Below are 20,291 nucleotides of genomic sequence, written 5' to 3' on the forward strand. Positions count from 1 at the left end.
AGCAATTGCTTTTATGTTGCAGCAGTTTCATTTTGTTTAGAATATTTGACTAGTATTCTCTCATTTCTTTCCAAGCAGGGCATTAAGCTAACAAAAAACAAAGGATCTAAAGGAAGAACTACCTTGTGATCCAGTGAGCCTAGCAGTTAGAAAATTAAAAATGAACCCCATCAAGAAATTGAACATAACAAGAAATATTTCCTTAAACTATTTGCCCACTCTTATTTTGAATGGAGTTACAAATTTCAGTAATGTAATAATGGAGTGCTTAAGGGTGCAGTTATATTGATTAACAAATTGGTTTACACTGAAAGGGAACTTTAACTTTTTTGTTTCTGAAGCTGATTCTCAGTTCAATCTATATTCAGTGAGAAACATTAGAGTTCAGCATATATTTTAAGTCTGTTCAATCTGTTCAAATGTGTGATGACACACCTCTAGAGTGGGTAGGACATAAACCCAGACCTTCTACCCCAAAGGTAGCGACACAACTATAAAAGCCCTTTAAAGGGGAGATTTGAAATTTCATTTCTAAGAAGACTGAAGTTTTAAGCCAAAACCTTAGACCACACTGTTATTTTTATGATGCACTACAGTCCTTCATTCTTCTGGCTGAGGTATTGAAACAGAGCCATCAGAGTGCTGCACATTTAAGGGAATTTCATCTTATTTAATTCAAACTCTGTTTTATGCTGTGATTTTCAGCATCAATGAAGTTGGAGCATAACCACATCTTTTTCCATATGATGGTTTACTAATTGGTTCAAGAAATAAACTCTTTCCTTCTGATTTCATTCTATCCATTTCGAGTAACTAAAACCATTTGAAGATGGATTGTTTTCTATTTTGATGTAACCACAGCTGAATTTAGAATAAAACAAAGAACGAAGGCTTTTTAAAACACTGTTAATCTGCAGGCAATAATTTGTAGTTATGGTGGGCAATAATTGAAACATGTCTACATAGAGAACATGATTGTCAATTAAATATTGCCAGATATAGCATTTTTAGGAAGGCAGAGTAGCTGTACTAGCTAGCAATAACAGAGTCATAGTCATACAGCACAGTAACAGACCCTTCGGTCCAACCAGACCATGCCGAACCTAATGCCAAACTAAACTATTCCCATCTGCCTGCTTCAGGCCCATATCCGTCCAAACTTTTCCTATTCATGTACTTATCCAAACATCTTTTAAACATTGTCATTGTACCTGCAAACACAATGAAGATAGTATAAGGGTATAACTAGCAGTAAAATGGATTTGAAAAATGCAAATGAGTTAAAAGATAATTAATCCGCTATCCTAATCGAACCATAAAATCGTAAGATGTAGAAACATATATAGGCCATTTGGCCCATCAACTTGCTCTCACTCACTGACATCATGGTTGATCTGATATTTCTCAACTCCACTTTCGTGCCTTATCTCCAGAATCCTCAATTTCCTTGCAGGTTAAAAATCTGTCTCAGCGTCAAAGGTGCTCAACATCACTCTGTAGTCAAGAATTCCATAGACTTACAACTCTCTGAAAGAAAAAAAAAGTTCCTCCTCATCTCTGTCTTAAATGGGTGGCCCCTTATTCTGAGATCATGCCCTCTGATCCTCGTCCTTCCCACATGGGTAAACAACTTCTTCTCATCAACTCTGCCTAAGAATCCTCTATGTTTCAATAAGGTCTCCCCTGATTCGTCTTGGACTCCAATGAATGCAAGCCCAAGCTACTCAACCTCTCTTGATATGAAAATCTTTCCATACTCAGAGTCACTGTTCTCTGGACTGCTTCTAATGTTAGTACAGGTAGATCGTTCCTGAGATAAGAGGGACAAAACTGTTCACAGTATTCTGGGTGTAGTCTGGCGAGTGTCTTGTATAGGTTTAGCAAGGCCTGTCTATTGTTATGGTTCATTCCCTTTCAAATAATGACCAATATCCCATTTGTTTTCTCCATTAACATTGAACTTGAATGCTAGCTTTATGTTACTCACGCCAAGGATTCCCAAATCTCTCTGTGCTGCAGCTTTCTGCAATCTTTCCCCATCTATCTCTTCCACTTTTCCTGTTAAAGTGCATAACCAGACATTTTTGTACATTATATTTCATTTGCCAGTGTTTTATCTATTCACTTAACCTGTCTATATCCCATGTGCAAAAACAGAAGTTGGTGGAAAAGCTGAGCAGGTCCGGCAGCATCTGTGAAGAAAAAGTCAGAGTTAATGTTTGGGGTATGGTGACCCTTCCTCAGAACTGATGGTGGCTGGAAATACATCAGTTTATTTCCAGAAAATAGGGAGGGGAATAGGGTAGGGAGTAAATGATAGGATAGAGCCCAAAGAGAGATAAGCACAGTTGGATGGACGAAAGAGTTGATAACAATCTGGCTAGAAGGGCGAACAGTTGTTAATGGGGACTATTATTGACTAATAATAGGTAGTGTGTTATGGCAGATTATGGGATAACAGGCTTACCTGTCAACTCCTTCGTCTATCTAACTGCTGTCCTCTCTCTTCAGGCTCTATCCTATTGGTTACTCTCTACCCCATCCCCCTCCCTAACTTCTGCATATTAACTGACATTTCCCAGCTACCATCAGCTCTGAGGGAGAGTCATTGGACCTGAAACATTAACTCTGATTTTTTTCTTCAAAGATGCTGCCAGACCTGTTCAGCTTTTCCATAAACTTCTGTTTTTGTTCCTGATTTACAGCATCTGCAGTTTTTTTCAGTTTATATCCCATTCTCGATCCTCTATGTCACCTTCACTGCTTGCCTTCCCTCCCATTCTTGTGCCATCTGCAAACATAGAGATAGTATGTGCATTCCAAATTGTAGAAGGTGTTTGGATGAAGAAATACACAACTAAGATGCATGGTGCAAACACAGAATAATAATCAGGGATAATTTCAATGATCTCAAATAAAATAGCAGAATGGAGATGTGAAAGAAGAACATTGAATAAAGTTTAGTTTAAACAAGGTTCATTTCCTACTGAACCCATAAAAAACAATTCAGCAAGACAATAATCACTCAGGTCTTACAATAATTAATGAACCAAAACAAATGGGTAAGTAGAAGTAAAAGGGCAGTTACTGGTGATAATAATCTTAAATGATTCAAGGTTAGGTTTGAGGCTAACAAAAAGAAGAAAAATTAAAGAAATAAAGGTCTACGGCAGGAAAATGCAAGTTTTGAGGAAATAAAAGTGAAACTAAAGAAATCAACTGGGACAAAACATTGAAAATCTTGATTTTTTTTTACAAAGGGTAATCAAAGCAGTTCAGGAAAAATGCAATACACTGAAGGCCAGAACAAGCAAAATAATAAAAAAGAAGTTGCTGGAAAAGCTCAGCAGATCTGACCGCATCTGTGATTAAAAAAACCCGAATCATTTAACTCTGACTTCTTCTCCTCAGATGCTGCCAGAACTGCTGAGATTTTCCAGCACCTTCTGTTTTTGTTCCTGATTTACAGCATCCACACTTCTTTAGGTTTTTATTTTACAAGCAAATTAATTATGGGACACATAGGAAAATAAATAAGCAGAGGAACATTGAATCTAAACTAAACATATGTAAGTCAAGCAGGAAGGTTAAATAAAAAACTACTTTGCTTCAGTTTTTTTACTGTGAACAACAATGAATGGATGATGAGTTTAAAAATTTAGGATCAATGGCAGCAAAAATTGATAAATGACAAATTATAAACAAAGGATAAGACACTAATTTAAGGCAAAATGCATCCAGAAATATTAAAGGGAACAATAAAGGAAATAGCAAAGAAAATAGCTATTATATCTATTACTATTCTATAAAAGCAGGAATGGTTCTTAAAGGCTAGCAACACCTAAATGCAGATGAATAAAACCTGGGAACTACAAATCTGTCAGTTTTAAGCCAAATAGGAAAGGCACTGGAATTTGTACAAAAATATGATAAATTAGAATCTAGAGACAGAAAATATAATAAAAATATTCAATAAGGATTCCAAAAGGCAAAAAATATGTAACTAAATTAATAGAATTCTTTGAAGCAATAACGGAAAGAGGTGACGGGGCAGTACAATAGATGAAAAAGGCTTAGATTTTGATAATGCTTTGGTGACGGCTCCTTTGTTGGGCTTGTGGCAAAGTTTAGGACATCTGAAGTCAGCAGGCAAATAAGTGATTTGATAGAAAAGTAGCTAAAATTTAGAAAGCAAAGAATAAAGGTAAAGTGTAGTTATTTTGCTCATGGAAAGGGAAGATGTGGTGTTGCACAAGGAACAATGCTGGAACTGCAATTATTCATACATTACATTGACAATTTGGACTTAAGAACATAAAACTCAGCACCAAAATTTGAAGATACTGTGAAACTGGCTGTCTGGCAGTGCAGAAAAATGCAGCGTTACACAAGACATTATAAATATTGCAGACTGGACATGTTAACGTGAATGAACTTCAAAATAAATAACTGTGAGGTGATGCATTTTGGCAGAAAAAGATAGGAAGCTTTAGGAAATAAGGAACTGAATGGGATAAAGAAATTGCAAAGGGATTCAGGGGCATGTGTGACCAAAACAGTGAAAGCAACATCACAGGTTAGCAAAAATGTTAATAAAGCATTCGGACTTAATTTTTAAGACATAGGTTGAAGCAAGATGGAGGGTATAGAATTCACACATAGTAGTTATAATACAAGATCCTAATCAGGATACCTTCAATAGTCGCACAGTTCTGCTCTCGATACTATAAGAATACATAAAAGTACGACATAAAGTATGAAAAAGATTTACTCGGTTAATATCAAGACATAAACTGAGGTATTATGGAAAAGTTTAAAGATTTGGGGCTTATTTCTCAAGAATGGAGAAATCATAAGGGACTTATTATTGAAATTTTTATAATGATAAATAGCCCTGATATTTATGAAATAGCAAATCAGCAATGTGGAGGGATATTCACGGAATAGCAAGTCTGCAGTGTGGAGGGATATTTATGGAATAGCGTGTCTGCAGTGTGGAGGGATATTTATAGAATAGCGAGTCTGCAGTGTGGAGGGACATTTATGGAATAGCGTGTCTGCAGTGTGGAGGGACATTTATGGAATAGCGTGTCTGCAGTGTGGATTGAAGATATCTGGATGGAAAGCCTGGAAGCACCTGCTGGAGAATGTCTTTTAATTTATTTTCCCCGGGATTCCTGAAACATACAGCAGAAGAGGAAGTGGTGGTGGGGGATTGGGGAAAGGGGGTTAAAAAAAATCAATTTGCGTGTTCTACCCAACAGCGGGGGAAATTTTTGGAAGGATGGAGTTGATGGCCAGGACTATGGCAGGGTGTGGAATGGATGATCAATGGGTGATCACTGTTGGGGTTGGAAATAATAGTCAAACAGACCAATTATGAAGGATTAGAAATGACAAGCCGGTGGGGTCTGAGTGATGAGACGGATCACAGCAGTTCCACAGTGTAAGCTTGCCGAATTGTAAAGGAATATTGCTGACACTCCTAATCCACAAGCTGTGCTGTAAAGGCATTCACCTGTTGGATTTAGGCCTTTCACTTGCCTGCTTTCTAAAGACCTTGGAAATCCAGTCAACATCAGTTAAAGTTATTAAAATGGAAGAATTACTCCTTAAAATGGTTTTAGAGACTGCCCCATCCGAAATAAGAAGTGTTTTGTTAAAACCAGAAGTGGTAGTTTCGAGGTAGAGTGAATTTCCCATTCAGACACTTTACAATTTAAATTCCAGCACCACCAAAATCCATTGTTTTCCTCTTGTGGGAGAATCTAAAACAACAGGGGCAAAAATATAAAGTAGTTACTAATCAATCCAAAAAAGGCATGGGAAATGTCTTTATGTTGATAGAAAGTTGAATGTTAACTCACTATTACAGGAAGTAGTTGAGGCAATTAGCTTAGCTGTTAATAAAATTATTAAGACACTTGAGAAAAGAAATGAATAGAAAGATATATAGAAAGGTTGTGTTGAGGTAGATGAGATGGAAGGAGACTTGTAGGTATAAGCACTAACACATACTCAATGGGCTGAATTGCCTGTTTCTGGGGTATCTATTCTATGCAGTACAGCACAAGTAAGAAACATGAGTGAATAAATTGATAAAATTACAAATTATTAAAGTACTATTTTCTCCACGTCATTAAATTCATTAACAATCTGGGGCCGCAGAAGCATTTTTTGTGTCACTTAATTCTTCATTTTCTGCCTGCGTTGCTGCCTTTTGGATGCACTTCAAACGAGCCTGTGCTTTTTCTTGTTCTTGTTTGAGCTCCAAATATGCACGGGAAAATGCATGAAAAATGGATGTTGCAGGAAATGCCATAATTAAGATCCCACTAAGAATGCTACTCAGAGCTATCACTTGACCAGGAATCGTTCGAGGTACCATGTCACCATATCCAACTGTGGTCATGGAAATGATAGCCCACCAGTAAGATGCAGGAATACTGCTGAAGTCTTGTCCTTTGCCCATCTCATTCTCTGCAAGGAATACCAGTGGTGCAAATAGCGTGACTGACACACAGAGGAAAAGGAGCAGTAGTCCAAACTCACGAATGCTGCGATGGACTGTAAGACCCAAAGTCTGAAGTCCTAGGGAGTGCCTAGCAAGGCGCATGACATACAGAATTCTCAAGGCGCGCAATATTCGGAGGACCAGGCCTAATTTTTCTAAATGGATGTTACTTCCTGAAGGTTTGTTGCTGTCAGCAGGTCCTTTGTCAACTACAAGTGCAACATAATATGGTAGGATCGCCAAAATGTCAATAATGTTCAGAGGGCTTCTCAGAAACTGCCATTTGCTTCGTGCCTGTATAAACCGAAGGACAAATTCCAAGGAGAACCAAGCCACACAGATGGTTTCTATTATAAACATGTTATAGCATCTCTGGGAACATTTATCCTGTAGACAAAAACACAGAAACAAGAATTGGATAGCATTAATGGAAAAGCAAGTTCACTCAGCAATTCATCGAACATGAATTCCACGCAGATTCTAGCCCAGTTTCTGTAATTAGAGTGACTGGAAAACTATTTTAGAAAGCAGAACAGTGCAGTACAGGAACAGGGCCTTTGGCCCAAGATGTTGTGTCGAACATGATGCTAAATTAAACTAATCCCTTCTGCCTGTCTCAGTCATATCCCTCCATTCCTTGCATATTATTGTGCTTATCTAAAAGCCCCTTACACACCCCTATCATACCTGCCTCCACCACCCCCGCCCCCCCGCAGTGCATTCCTGACATGCACCACTCTCTGTGTAAAAACAACTTGCCCCTCACATCTCCGGTGAACTTACCCCTCTCATCTTAATGCATGACCCCTACTTTTATTCATTTCAACGCTGCGTAAAAGATTATGATCACCAACCTTATCTATGCATCTCAATTTTATAGACTTCTGTCAAGTCTTCCCTCAACCTCTGCCACTCCAGAGAAAATGACACTAGTTTTTCTAGCCTCTCCTTATAGCTCATACCCTCTAACCTAGGCAGCATCCTGGTAAACCTCTTAAACTCCACAGCCTTCGTCTAATGTGGCAACCAAAATTGAATACAAAACTCTAAGTGCGGCCTAACCAAAGTCTTATAAAGCTGCAACATGACATCCTGATTCTTGTACTCAATGACCTGACCAATAAAGGCAAGGAAGTCATATGCCTTCTTTAACTCCCTCTATCTACTTGTGTGGCCACTTTCAGGGAGATATGGACTCGAACCGCAAGATCCCTCTGTATATCAATGCTATTCAGGATCCTGCCATTAACTGTATACTTTCCCTTAACATTTGCTCTCTCAAAGTGCAGCACCTCACACTTTCCCAGATTAAACTCCATCTGACATTTCTCCACCCATACGTGTAACTGATCTATAAGCTACATCCTGTATAAGCTGTATTTTGTGATAACCTTCTACATTATCTACAACTCCACTGACCTTTGTGCTGCCTGCAGACTTACTAATCACTCATCTATGTTTTCATCCAAGTCATTTACATATATCACAAGCAGCAGAGGTCCCAGGTCGAATCCCTGCAGAGCACCATCAGTCATGGACCTCTACCAGACAACATGCTCCCACCACGAACCTCTGGCTTCTATGGGCAAGCCAATTCTGAATCCAAACAGCCAAGTCACCCAAGCATCTTAATCTTCTCGGTGAGCTTAACATGAGAGACCTCAACAAGAGCTTTACTGAAATCCACATAAATATCCACTGCTCTACCCTTATCAATCACTGCCACCTTCTCGATAAATACAATCATTACAGTAAAACATGTCCAGCCCAGCCAGGCTGACTTTCCCAAACTAGGCCATGCTTTTTCAAATATAAATCCTATCCCTAAGAATTCTCTCTAATAGCTTCCTAATATCTTTTCTGCCAATATCTTGTGAAACTGCCAGCAAATTCTGGTATAGAATAGAATAGAAATTTATTTTCATGGGTACTTTTACATGAAAAATACTGTGAAATGTTTTACAAGTTGTCCTACCATAGAGGTTATACATAATACATAATTTTAAAAAAGGTAAAGTCAGGACAAAGGTCGTCAGAGCTCAGTTAACAGTTCCTCGGCTCGGAGAAAGCCAATTAAGGAACGATGGAATACCTGGAAGACCCAGCAAGGAGGTGACTGCCTTTCTGGGATGAGCAAAAATTCAGAATTACAGTCTGTGATATCCTGTTCTCCCTTTATTTAAATTGCATTGTTTAAATTGCTGCGAACAAATATCCTCAGATTTCAGTGAAATGTGGGGTTGCTCCCCATGTACGTTCTGATGTCATTGTTAAAACAACAAAAATGTAAAGCATTGTTAATGACCTGTAACTTTTTTTAAATCAATGAGTATAAAACCTGTAGGTCTTCTGAATAAGAGATAACAAGGCGTAGAGTTGGATATACACAGCAGGCCAAGCAGCATCAGAGGAGAAGGAAGGCTGATGTTTTGGGCTTAGACCCTTTAGAATCAGGTCTTCAGGTCTTCTGATTAACCTCTCAGGACCCAACATGCTAATTTTAGATTTATGCATTGTCAATTTTTCCAACATGATTTAAAATAAAAACTCCTGCTTTCTAATATCTGTATTTTGCTCTAGGATTTTCTGTCTGTGAGAATTGATGAACAGAATTGCTGCTTACCCTGCTGGGTAACTTGGTTGTTGTTGGATTCCTGGGAGATTCCTTTGACTTTGTGGCACATTCAAATTAGCCACACAGTTTGATTATCACAGAGTGCAGTTTTCTTTGAGGACTGTGGAGGCAACTGTCATTTTATCACTCACCACAAAATTGGGGACCAAAATTTCAAAACCTTGCCCCTTGTTCAATTACCGAATGATAAATCTAATAACTGTTTATTTATTTTGCACATTACTATTAAGTCTTTTGTTACAATCATTTAAAGATCTATTCCAATTTCTTGCTTATTGCAAACCATAATCAAAAGCATCATACTGAACTCACTGATAATGGGAACTGCAGATGCTGGAGAATCCAAGATAATGAAATGTGGGGCTGGATGAACACAGCAGACCCAGCAGCATCTCAGGAGCACAAAAGCTGACGTTTCGGGCCTAGACCCTTCATCAGAGAGGGGGATGGGGTGAGGGTTCTGGAATAAATAGGGAGAGAGGGGGAGGCGGACCGAAGATGGAGAGAAAAGAAGATAGGTGGAGAGGAGAGTATAGGTGGGGAGGTAGGGAGGGGATAGGTCAGTCCAGGGGAGACGGACAGGTCAAGGAGGTGGGACGAGGTTAGTAGGTAGGAGATGGAGGTGCGGCTTGGGGTGGGAGGAAGGGATGGGTGAGAGGAAGAACAGGTTAGGGAGGCAGAGACAGGTTGAACTGGTTTTGGGATGCAGTGGGTGGATTTCCCCATTTCCACTCCCCCTCCCATTCTTTAGATGACATGTCCATCATGGGCCTCCTGCAGTGCCACAATGATGTCACACAAAGGTTGCAGGAACAGCAACTCATATTCCGCTTGGGAACCCTGCAGCCCAATGGTATCAATGTGGACTTCACCAGCTTCAAAATCTCCCCTTCCCCCACCGCATCCCAAAACCAGCCCAGTTCGTCCCCTCCCCCCACTGCACCACACAACCAGCCCAGCTCTTCCCCTCCACCCACTGCATCCCAAAACCAGTCCAATCTGTCCCTGCCTCCCTAACCTGTTCTTCCTCTCACCCATCCCTTCCTCCCACCCCAAGCTGCACCTCCATCTCCTACCTACTACCCTCATCCCACCTCCTTGACCTGTCCGTCTTCCCTGGACTGACCTATCCCCTCCCTATCTCCCCACGTATACTCTCCTCTCCACCTATCTTCTTTTCTCTCCATCTTTGGTCCGCCTCCCCCTCTCTCCCTATTTATTCCAGAACCCTCACCCCATCCCCCTCTCTGATGAAGGGTCTAGGCCCGAAACGTCAGCTTTTGTGCTCCTGAGATGCTGCTGGGCCTGCTGTGTTCATCCAGCCTCACATTTCATTATACTGAACTCACTGCCTAAGTTTACTGATAGCACGTTTGCAAGACAATGCTGTGGTCTTTTGTGCCCTTTTTTTAAAAGAGAAAGATTAAGGGCCTAGCAACAAGCAGTCTATGTGAAGATAAACAACTTGTGAAGCCTTGCGTGTTTTTTTAAAATGTTGGAACAATAGAAGATACCAGAGTGAGTGTGGCTAAGTTCCTGAGCGGGTGTGGTCAAATTCCCACCTACAGAACCAGAGATTTTAGATTTAGTTTTCAGCAGGTGATGTTGGGGTCCCAAAAGCTGGGCGTCCCCTTCCTGATCACGTATGGGTCAAAATCTGTTTTCCAAAAGCATTTTGCTTTTTGCTGAGGAGGAATTTATGGGATGATATTATATTGGAACAGTTACTTAGTAATAGTTAACTGTATCTATTATTTCTGTTAAGTTTTTTTAACACAGTTATTCCAAGTTCTCCTTTTTGTTGTATTTTAACCACAGTGTTTGAATAAATTGTGTTTTGCTGAACATTATGAGTAGTTTGACCAATTGAATTGCATTTGGAAAACAGCACCTTTGAAATAATCATTTGGGTCTAGGCTATCTTCTCAATATATTTTGAGGGGCTCTGGTTTGGTCCATACCATTTGCTGATAAATTAGAAATCTACAGTTCAAGCCCTGTTCAGAAACCTGAGGACGTAGCCTAGCCTGACATTTAAGTGCACTGATTTAAGGTCATAAGACCATAAGATGTAGGGACAGAAGTAGGTCATTTAGTCTTTTGCCCAATCCACCAGTCAATGAGTTCATGGCTGATCTGATAAACCTCAACTCCAATTTCCTGCATTTTACCCAGAACACCTAATGCCCTTTGTAATGAAAAATCTGGTTCTCTCATCCTTGAATATACAAAACAACCTACCTCTACAGTCCTGAACAGTTAAGAACTCAACAGATTCAGTACCCTCTGAGAAAAGAAGTCCCACTCTAGTTTGTTTTAAATGGGTGGCTCTTTGAGATTATGCCCTCTGGTTTGAGACTCCCCTACATCGGGAAAGAAACCTCTCAGCATCCAGCAAGTTTCCAAAGAATCTTACATAGTTCAATAAGGTGTCATTCTTCTAAACTACACTGAGTACAAGCCTAACTTACTCAATCTTTCCTCATAAGGAAATTCTTCTATGCCAATCATCAATCTTGTAAACCTTTTCAAGACTGCCCACCCAAATATATTTTTTCCCTTGGTAAGGGACCAAAACTTTTCACAGCACTCAAGGTGTGATCTCACTCATACCTTACGTAGTTTTAACAAGCCATCTCTATTTTTATACTCCAATCTCTTTGAAATAAAGTCCGATATTTCACATAACTACCTGATGATCTTGGATGTAGCTTTTAGTTTTTGCTAAAAGAGATTCTCCTTCTTAGAGGTGCTATGTTTTGAATGAAATGTTAAAACAGGATCCCAGCTGTTCAATCAAGTGGATGTGATAGTTCTAATGACACTGTGTGAAGAAAAGCAAAGGGAGTTTCATTTATGTCAATAACGCATGTGTGTGTGGCACTGTATGAACCAGTTATTGTGTTTCCCTACAAAAATCAGTGAAAATACTTCAAAGATACTTTACTGGCAATGAACTACCTTGGGAATGCAGAAGCTCTGGAAAGCATTGTATAAATACACACTCATTTTAAATGTTCCAGTTTTTCAAAATGCATATTGTGCATTTAACTAAATGGAGAATTTGAAGATTACAGTCTAGGCAAACAAACTAGCGTGAGATTAAAGGGCAAGCTTATAACTTTCAGATCACATTTCTCTAACAGAGTTCTAAATGTTAGGGGCAGCATGGTGGCTCGGTGGTGAGCACTGCTGTATCACAGTGGTAAGGACCCATGTTCAAATCCACCCTTGAGCAACTGTCTGTACACAGTTTGCACATTCTCCCTGTGTCTACATGTGTCTTCTCCCACAATTCAAAAAGGTATAGGTTAGGTGGACTGGCCATGCTAAATTGCCCATAATGTCCAGGGATGTGCAGCCTAGGCAGATCAGCCATGGGAAATGCAGTTTATAGGGATCGGGTGGGTCCGGATGGGATGCTCTTCAGAGGGTCGATGCAGAATTGATGGGCCAAATGGCCTGCTTCCACACTGTCAGGGTTGTTTAATTCTATGCCTTTAATGGAGACACAGAGCATCTTAATAGAAATAACAAATGGAAAAGCATCTGTAATAAAACAGCAGACAGAACAAATGTTGTACAAATGTGTATCCTGAAATATGTTTCCTGTTTTGAATTTTTTGTGGGTCAGAATGGTAGGATTTCACACTGACGGTGAACTTCCAATGGGATAAAAATCAATTGAAATCACCTCTCATTACACCATCTGGCAGCTAATGTGGTTTTCTTCACTGCCCATGTAGTGACAGTTACACTTTCGGATAACAAACACGTGAAGCTTGGTGTGTCACATTTCCTCTGTAAAGAGTTAGTTCTTGTATTTAGAACTTACTTGGAAAAAGAAACACTCAAATGACACTGCACCTCGCAAACAAAATGATTATTAGTAGTACTTTGCTCTTAATGAGAAGACTGTCTGAGAAAATACATGTGGAAGCTAAATTACTTCATTTTTTTCAGTTCAAATGAAAATGTTATCTTACGTGGAATATACAAGCAGTGCAGACTATTTAATAATTAAACTTGTCAGTTCTTTTATGTATTATGTGATGGTTCTACCAGGAATTTGCATTGGTGCACTGTCAATGTAGCATATTATTTGCTTGTTAAAAAGGCTACAGTATTGTTACGAATGACAAATCTCAAGAGATTAATCCCAGTTTTTGGAGTACTTAAAATCCAACTAAATGTAGATTATACTGACAGAATCATAAAAGAGCTATGGAATAGACTTGATATCTATGAACTTGGAGCATCTTGAAAGAGACTGTATCTCAGGATGTTTTTGTTCTGTAACTTCAAAAGATTTGCCTTGCACTGCTCACTGATTTTTTTTTCAGAAACAAATTTTAAAAACTTCTCACTAGAAATCCAAACACTGATGCTTTATCATTTCAGAGTAGTAAGTCTATCCCAATAGGACACCTGATTCAAATTTGTTTACAGTAAAGCATATAGAAGTTCTTCAATGGATTTCATGAAAGAGCCCGAGGTAAGTATTGTGAAATTTGAAATGAGGTTTAAACTGAATCCTTGAAAAGTTCTTCAAACATGATGCATCAAGAGGACACAGATACAGAATCAGTTGATGCATTTGAAACTGAGATAGATACCTTCTGTGAAGAAAAAAAAAATCAAAGTTAACGTTTCGGGTCTGGCGACCCTGCCTCAGAACAGAGGAAGGGTCTGAGGAACGAGCACTAGACCCGAAACGTTAACTCTGATCTTTTCTTCACAGACACTGCCAGACCTACTGAGCTTTTCCAGCAACTTCTGTTTTTGTTTCTGATTTACAGCATCTGCAGTTATTTCAGTTTTTATTGAGATAGACATCATATTTGTGAAGCAAGGTTATTAAAGGATAAGAAGATAAATGAAGAACTTGGATTTTAAAAAGACCCTTCATGTCCAACGATGTGGCAAAAATATGATACGGCAAAGCAGGCTCAAGGGACAAAATCTCTTCTTTGGTTGTCTAATTTATATGAACTATAAGTTTCCTGCTCTTTGCTCTTTTTTTTGTGTTTTACCTTAGCATCAAGTTCTGCATGCTTTATCCCAATTGATATTCCACAAGTTGATTTGCTCCGCAGTCAACTCAAAGGAAAATAAATTTTCAAAAATGCACTCTGACAAAATAATGAACAATTTAGTCTTGTTTAAATATGGAAAGATTATTTTAATCATAGAATCCCTACAGTATGGAAACAGGCCATACAATCCAACCAGTCCACACCACCCCTCTGAAGAGTATCCCACTCAGACCCATTCCCCTATATTTCCCATGGTTAACCCACCTAACCTAAACATCCCTGGAGCTATGGGTTATTTAGCATAACCAACTTGCCTACCCTGCACATCTTTGGACTGTGGGAGGAAACCGGAGCATCCGGAGGAAACCCACGCAGACACAGGGAGAATGTGCGAACTCCACAAAGACAGTCCCCCGAGGTTGGATTCAACATTGTAGGGCAGCAGTGTGAACCACTGAGCCACTGTGCCACCACTTTTAGTTCAATCAACAATCATAAAGATTGCTTTGTTTTAGAAATTCCAGATACAGTGAAATCCTTGGTCCAAGTGTAACTCACTATTCTTTTTACACAGGTAGAATATTCTCCATGTAATATGAAAGGAAGGGGAAAACAATGCAAGATTCTTTTTAATAAAAGCATTTATGACTTTTACTATGCAGGAAATATGAAATGATAAAATAATCTAAAAAATTGGAATTTTATGTTTTTTTTCCTCAGTGACATTCTAGTTTTGATGTTACTCCATGTTGAGCAGTTACTTTTAATCTTATAAAATTTATATGTATGGATCATCAACAACATGACTCATATTAAGCAACTTACGCTAGAGAATCATTTCAATTCAGCTTTGCTCACTGACATTTTATTGCACAAAATCAATACGGATGATTGTGGGTATCAGGAATATGAGATTTCAGGAAAGGTGAGTGAGCTTGGACCTGTTTACTTTGGAAGAGACTTCACAAGCAACTGAACAGAACTTTTTTTAAGATTATAAGGAGGTTAACAGATTAGATCTACATAAATATTAGGAGATATATGAGATAACATTTAAACAGCTAGAAGTTAAGAAGGCAAATCAGCCACAACATTTAGTTTGAATCGTTTCAGAGTTATGGACTAACATAATTGGAGCCAATGTGAAGGTGTAACAACAACATCAGCTTGCATTTATGTAGTGCATTTATCACAGGAAAATGTCCCAAGCTGCTCCACAGTAAGAAAATAAATTTGATACTTGCATTAATTCATTCATGGGATGTGAGCATCCCTGGTTCGGTTAGCATTTTTTTGTCCATCTGTAAATTAGCTTGAAAAGATATTAGTGAGTGACCTTCTTTAACCACTGCAGTCCACATCGGGCAGGGACACCTACAATGCTCCTATGAAGGGAGTTTCAAGATTTTGGACAGGCCATGGCAAAGGAAAAGCAACATAATCCCAAGTCAGGGTGGTAAGTGGCTTAAAGAGGTACATGCAGGTGGTGATAGTCAAAACAGTACTTTGATATCAAGGGTAGTCACTCTTACTTCACCTCTCAAGTTCAGTTCTTTGGTCCACATTTGTACAGTGGTCAGGAGCACTGTGGCCCTGGCAAATCTAAGCTGAGTTTCAGTGACCAAGTTATTGGCATGTAACTGTGTAGCACTGTCAATGAAAGCTTCCATTATTTATGATCATTGGTGATCAAGAGTAGACTGATAAGACAGTAAACAAGCAGTCTGAATTTATCTTTTTGGGACTTTAACCATACTTAATCTAAATCAGGACAAATGGGGACGATTAATCACAGATTAGTGAAAGAATTAGGTTTTAAGCAGCCTGTTAAAGGTACAGGGGTTGAGAAACAAAACTGTTTAGGAAGGAATTACACAGCTTTAAAACTCGGCAACTGAAGATATGGCTGCAAATGGGGAGGGGAATGAAAATCTGGGCTGAGCAAGAGGTCAGAATTGGAGCAGTGCAGACATCCCAAAGGATTTTGGGACAGGAATACTTTCCACGGGCCGGAAAAGACGTGGCCTTAGCGGCATTTGAAAATGGGCATCAGTATTACAGGAGCCTATGTAGATTGGCAAGTCAATTAAAAGCATTTCAAGAAAGTAAAAGAAACAGAAGAATTTTGAATGAAGAGGCATCTTTGGGATTGCCCCACATAAATGCACATTGGTTTCACTTAAGAACATTTAGGACAATGTGTTGATGTCCTGGTGTGCTCGTAAATATTTCAATTTTGCTGTTTTCTTTGCAGGTTCATCTCTAACAGCACAGCAATAGACATTAGACCATCTACGTGAAATGATAATCATGATTCACTTTTAGAAGTTTTTACCCCATATTTTTAGACATTATCATTTTGTTGATCTTTTAACCACAGGTGCCAATTTTATTTTCAATAATTAATGCATTTACTGGAAACTGAATTTCAACAGAATATGTGTTGGCCATGGTTAGCACCTGTTGCTAGCATCTTAACAGAACATATGGAATGTACTCTCTATAATTACTTTGGAAACAACTTAGAAGCAAAAAAGGAAATAAATTGCAAAAGGTTCGAAGAATCTTCAAACGGTAAATGTAACCTGTAAATTAAGTAAAACTGGATCTCAGAGGCAGGGGAGTCACTGGATTGTGCGGAGTCTGTAACAAGTCTGAACATGAACAGAAATTGCAGGAAAAGCTCAGCGGGTCTGGCAGCTTCTATGGAGAGAAATCAGAGATAATGTTTCGGGTCGAGCGACCCTTCCTCGGAACTCTTTCTGCGTCGAAATAACACCTGGCCGTGACTCATTCCAGTTGGGCTCTCAAGTCTAAAATGTCAGGGCACATTTGGAAATGAAACACGGGCACTTACCCTTTCCTCTTCTGTCCTCAGTTCTGGCACTGTACTGATGCAAATGCTAATCACTGTTATAGTGACAAATATAATGGACAGACAGGCGAACACTTTCCCAGGAATCCCTGACTGGGGGTTTTCCACCATGTCTCTCAGTTTTTCCATGCAGTACCCCAATTTTGTGCCGTCGGCCAGGGCACTCGCTTTCTCTTTGTCCGCCTCGAGGTCCTCTCCCCTCCTGATTTCGGCCAACTCCCGAACTTTGAGCAGCAGTTTCCTGCGGCAGCACCACTCCAGCTGACCCTCCTCCAGACCCCAGTACAGCAGCTCCTCCTGGAAGGACAGGGCGCACATCTCCCTCAGGAGGCGCAGCTTCCCGGCCGAGATGAAAGTCAGGATCATGCGAAAGGCGCAAGGGTTCCGGTCAAAGAAGAACTCGTGGGTGGACTCGTCATAGTCGTCGCAGATCTGCACGATCTCCTCGCGGCTGCGGCAAAACCTCAGCCTGCCCAGGCGTGTGAGTGGGAAAGCGTCCAGGGTACTCCAAGGCAGCAGGTACCTGCTGCCCCCCACATTGACGATGAGGTGCCTCTGCCGGTGCCGGGGAGTGTCGCTCAGCCCTCCCCGCTGCTGGATCCGCCTGCATCGCCGGTAAAAGACTCCCTTGACAGGAGGCACCTCCGAGTGACTTACTGGGACGATATGGTTCAGGGAACTGCAAGACGTGTCGCTCAGATTACTGTAATCGTTGTCGCTGCTCCGGGAAATGATGGGCATGGTGAATCAGTCCGCTGCAGACGGTGGCAAAGTCATCTGTGCACAGACAGGAGGGGAGTTACATGGAGACACTGCAGATTCAAAATCAATAAGCAAGGCCAAAAGGGAAAGGGCACTTGGTAATGTGAAGCATGTTTAGGGGCTCAGAGGGAACAGGGTGTCCTATAGCGCACAACTCTCTGTGAAAGGGCATTAGCTCTGCAATGTGAGCTCAGTTTCTCTCACCTTCAGGTGCTGAGCTGCTGAATGTTCCCAACGTGTTTTCTTCCAGAATTCTCAGCCCCACCTACCCAGGTCCTGTTCGTATAAGGAGTGCTGCTGCTGGTTCAACTTCTATTTTTTTTTAAGAAAAAGAAAGTCCCGTTCTCATTCTTGAAAGAGATGTGCCGCCACGTCCCCCTTTTGACACTTGGCTTCGTTGCTTTCCTTCGCCAAACTCCTTAAGAAGCGAGTAACTCATCGAAATATCTGCCCCAAGAACATTCGTCAGACTCACCCCTACACGACCCCGGCAGCTTCACATGATCGCTATGCACCCTGCCATTGCAAACTGAAATGGGATTCAGGAAGTTTTGTTTTGGGGGGGACTGTGTCTCTTTTTGCGCGGTTAAAACGACAGACCTGATTCCCCGTATTTAAAAGCGCGCTGTTTTAGCTCGCTGTGTCTACGATCTCGAAGCCCTGAGAATGAACTGTAAGCAAGAGAAGACCAAGCGACCTTCTGACCCCCTCCCCCGACAAACACAGTACTGTGCTCTCACTGCTCATTATGGGGTGTCTGGGGAAGTGGGACCAGAAACAGGGCTGGATAGTGGGATTTACAGGCGCAAACACCAACATAACGCCAGCACAACAGTAAAAAGGAAACTGAAGCCCACATTTTACCCACGGGATAAAAAAAAAGCGCAGCTCTTGAAGCGCTAAACTTACTTTGAAAGTAATGAGCTAAGCGTGAAATCCACCGGGTCGTTCCTGGGATTCGAGAAAGCAGCTTGACATCCCATAATGTCAAGTTAACGGAGAGAAATCCCTTCTCTGAAACATTTTTTTTTCAAATTTGTGTCCCTTCACCGAGATAAACTAAAAGCCAAAGCATTCCTAAAGCGAAATTCCAAGCGCCTGTGGTCCGGGAACCCTCTCACATCCTGAGTGGCGGACCTCGGTCTCCCAAGGAGACGCGGGGTTCCTGCCGCTCTCCTGCCGTGGGTCGGGCACTGCACTGAGCTCCAGCCGCAACGTCCTCCCACAGCCAGGAACCCACACCGTCTCGGATACAGTTAAAGTGGAAACAGAAACTTTCTGGAGTCGTCACTGTCCTGGAGCTTTTTGCCGAGGTGTGGAAGAGCAGAAGTGAGCTGAGGTGGGTAGTCGGTACAGAGAATTCCCAACGTGACAGCAGCTCTCAAACACAGGACGTCTTCTATTTCAACTCACCACAGGCTTTTTATTATTTTCTGTGCCTATCGACTATGGGCGTGAGTATTCATTTGCTTATGCAGAAAGTTCGGTGTAACTGAGATTCCAGCGTTTCTTGGATGGGACGGACATGTTTTTTTGTGTGTTGATGTGTTCTTGATTTTAGCCTTGCAGTCAGCTGACGTTCACACAGAAGTTGAGAGAGAGCCGGGTGGAGAGGTGGGACTGTGTCAGACCAGGACTGATTTCCATTACAATGAATCCCTAGCGTGGTCCAATGTGCACCTCATCACATGTTTTACCTGCAGACAGACCGGCCCGTTAAATAAAAAGAAACACATGCTTCTGTCGTCCCAAAAGATTTAATACGCAAGAGGGATGACCAAAAAAAAATTCGCTATTAAATATTGCAAATTGAAACCAAGTCGTTAGCCACTGCCACGATAATATTTTAGCAAGCTTTGAGATCAGGTAGGAGCCACAGAGGAGCATTTGGTTGAAATGGACGTGTCGCCAGTTTGCAAAGGGCCAGCTGCAGTGTCAGCTCCAGTGCACCTTGTCATCACCTTGAAACTCTGTCCCGAAGAGGGCCGCACCTCGATCACCGTGTGAAGATCACCCACACTCGTAAACCTTGACACCGACTCCAGGCAAATTTGTTGGCGCTCGGACTTCTTACAACAATCTGGACTGGAGTTGTTTATATGCATTGCTCTCACAACCCCTGGACAGAGAGATTGGCAGTGATAGAGTCCCATGTTCATATCTGAACTGTCCAGCGTGGGTGGGTAATGTGGCAATGCAGTTGTTGTTGTAATGCAGGCAAATACAGCATGATGCAACCCTCTCTCCCCTTCCCCTAGACTTATGCTGCTGGATCCGCGTACATTAAAGTCACTGCTGTAAATTAAACACAAGACACCACGGAAATACTAAAGTCCCAATATAATTACAGACTCATCATTCCACATCTGTCTTCAGAATCAAAACACTTGGCCATACTCCATGGCGAATTTCTTACGCTGAACTGTTTATTCTGACCAAACAAGAATGGAGATTGATGGTATTCAAAGT

At 40.8% G+C, this 20,291-nt stretch overlaps 1 protein-coding gene and 1 long non-coding RNA gene across 3 annotated transcripts in view; one reads left to right on the forward strand and one right to left on the reverse strand.

The window, feature by feature from the left end:
- Positions 1-2,936: 2,936 nt before the first annotated feature.
- Positions 2,937-19,451, reverse strand: kcng4a (potassium voltage-gated channel, subfamily G, member 4a). Of its 2 annotated transcripts, XM_048547049.2 has the most exons (3): positions 18,027-19,451; positions 17,043-17,837; positions 2,937-6,901 (listed from the first exon to the last, which is right to left on the reverse strand). In XM_048547049.2, exons 2-3 carry the CDS (start codon positions 17,799-17,801, stop codon positions 6,149-6,151), a joined length of 1,512 nt encoding a protein of 503 aa, XP_048403006.1. In that variant the 5' UTR covers positions 17,802-17,837; positions 18,027-19,451; the 3' UTR covers positions 2,937-6,148. The 2 variants fall into 2 exon arrangements, with proteins under 2 accessions (XP_048403006.1, XP_059507732.1); XM_059651749.1 differs by having other exon boundaries at positions 17,043-19,451.
- Positions 17,225-20,291, forward strand: part of LOC125460022 (uncharacterized) — a 28,137-nt gene continuing 25,070 nt past the window's right edge. Inside the window, exon 1 of the long non-coding RNA XR_007249160.2 lies at positions 17,225-19,276. This is a non-coding gene — a long non-coding RNA (uncharacterized LOC125460022). The remainder of the gene's footprint in view (positions 19,277-20,291) is intronic.

The sequence above is a fragment of the Stegostoma tigrinum genome, chromosome 16 (assembly GCF_030684315.1).
Source record: "Stegostoma tigrinum isolate sSteTig4 chromosome 16, sSteTig4.hap1, whole genome shotgun sequence".
In the NCBI taxonomy this organism is placed as follows: domain Eukaryota; kingdom Metazoa; phylum Chordata; class Chondrichthyes; order Orectolobiformes; family Stegostomatidae; genus Stegostoma; species Stegostoma tigrinum.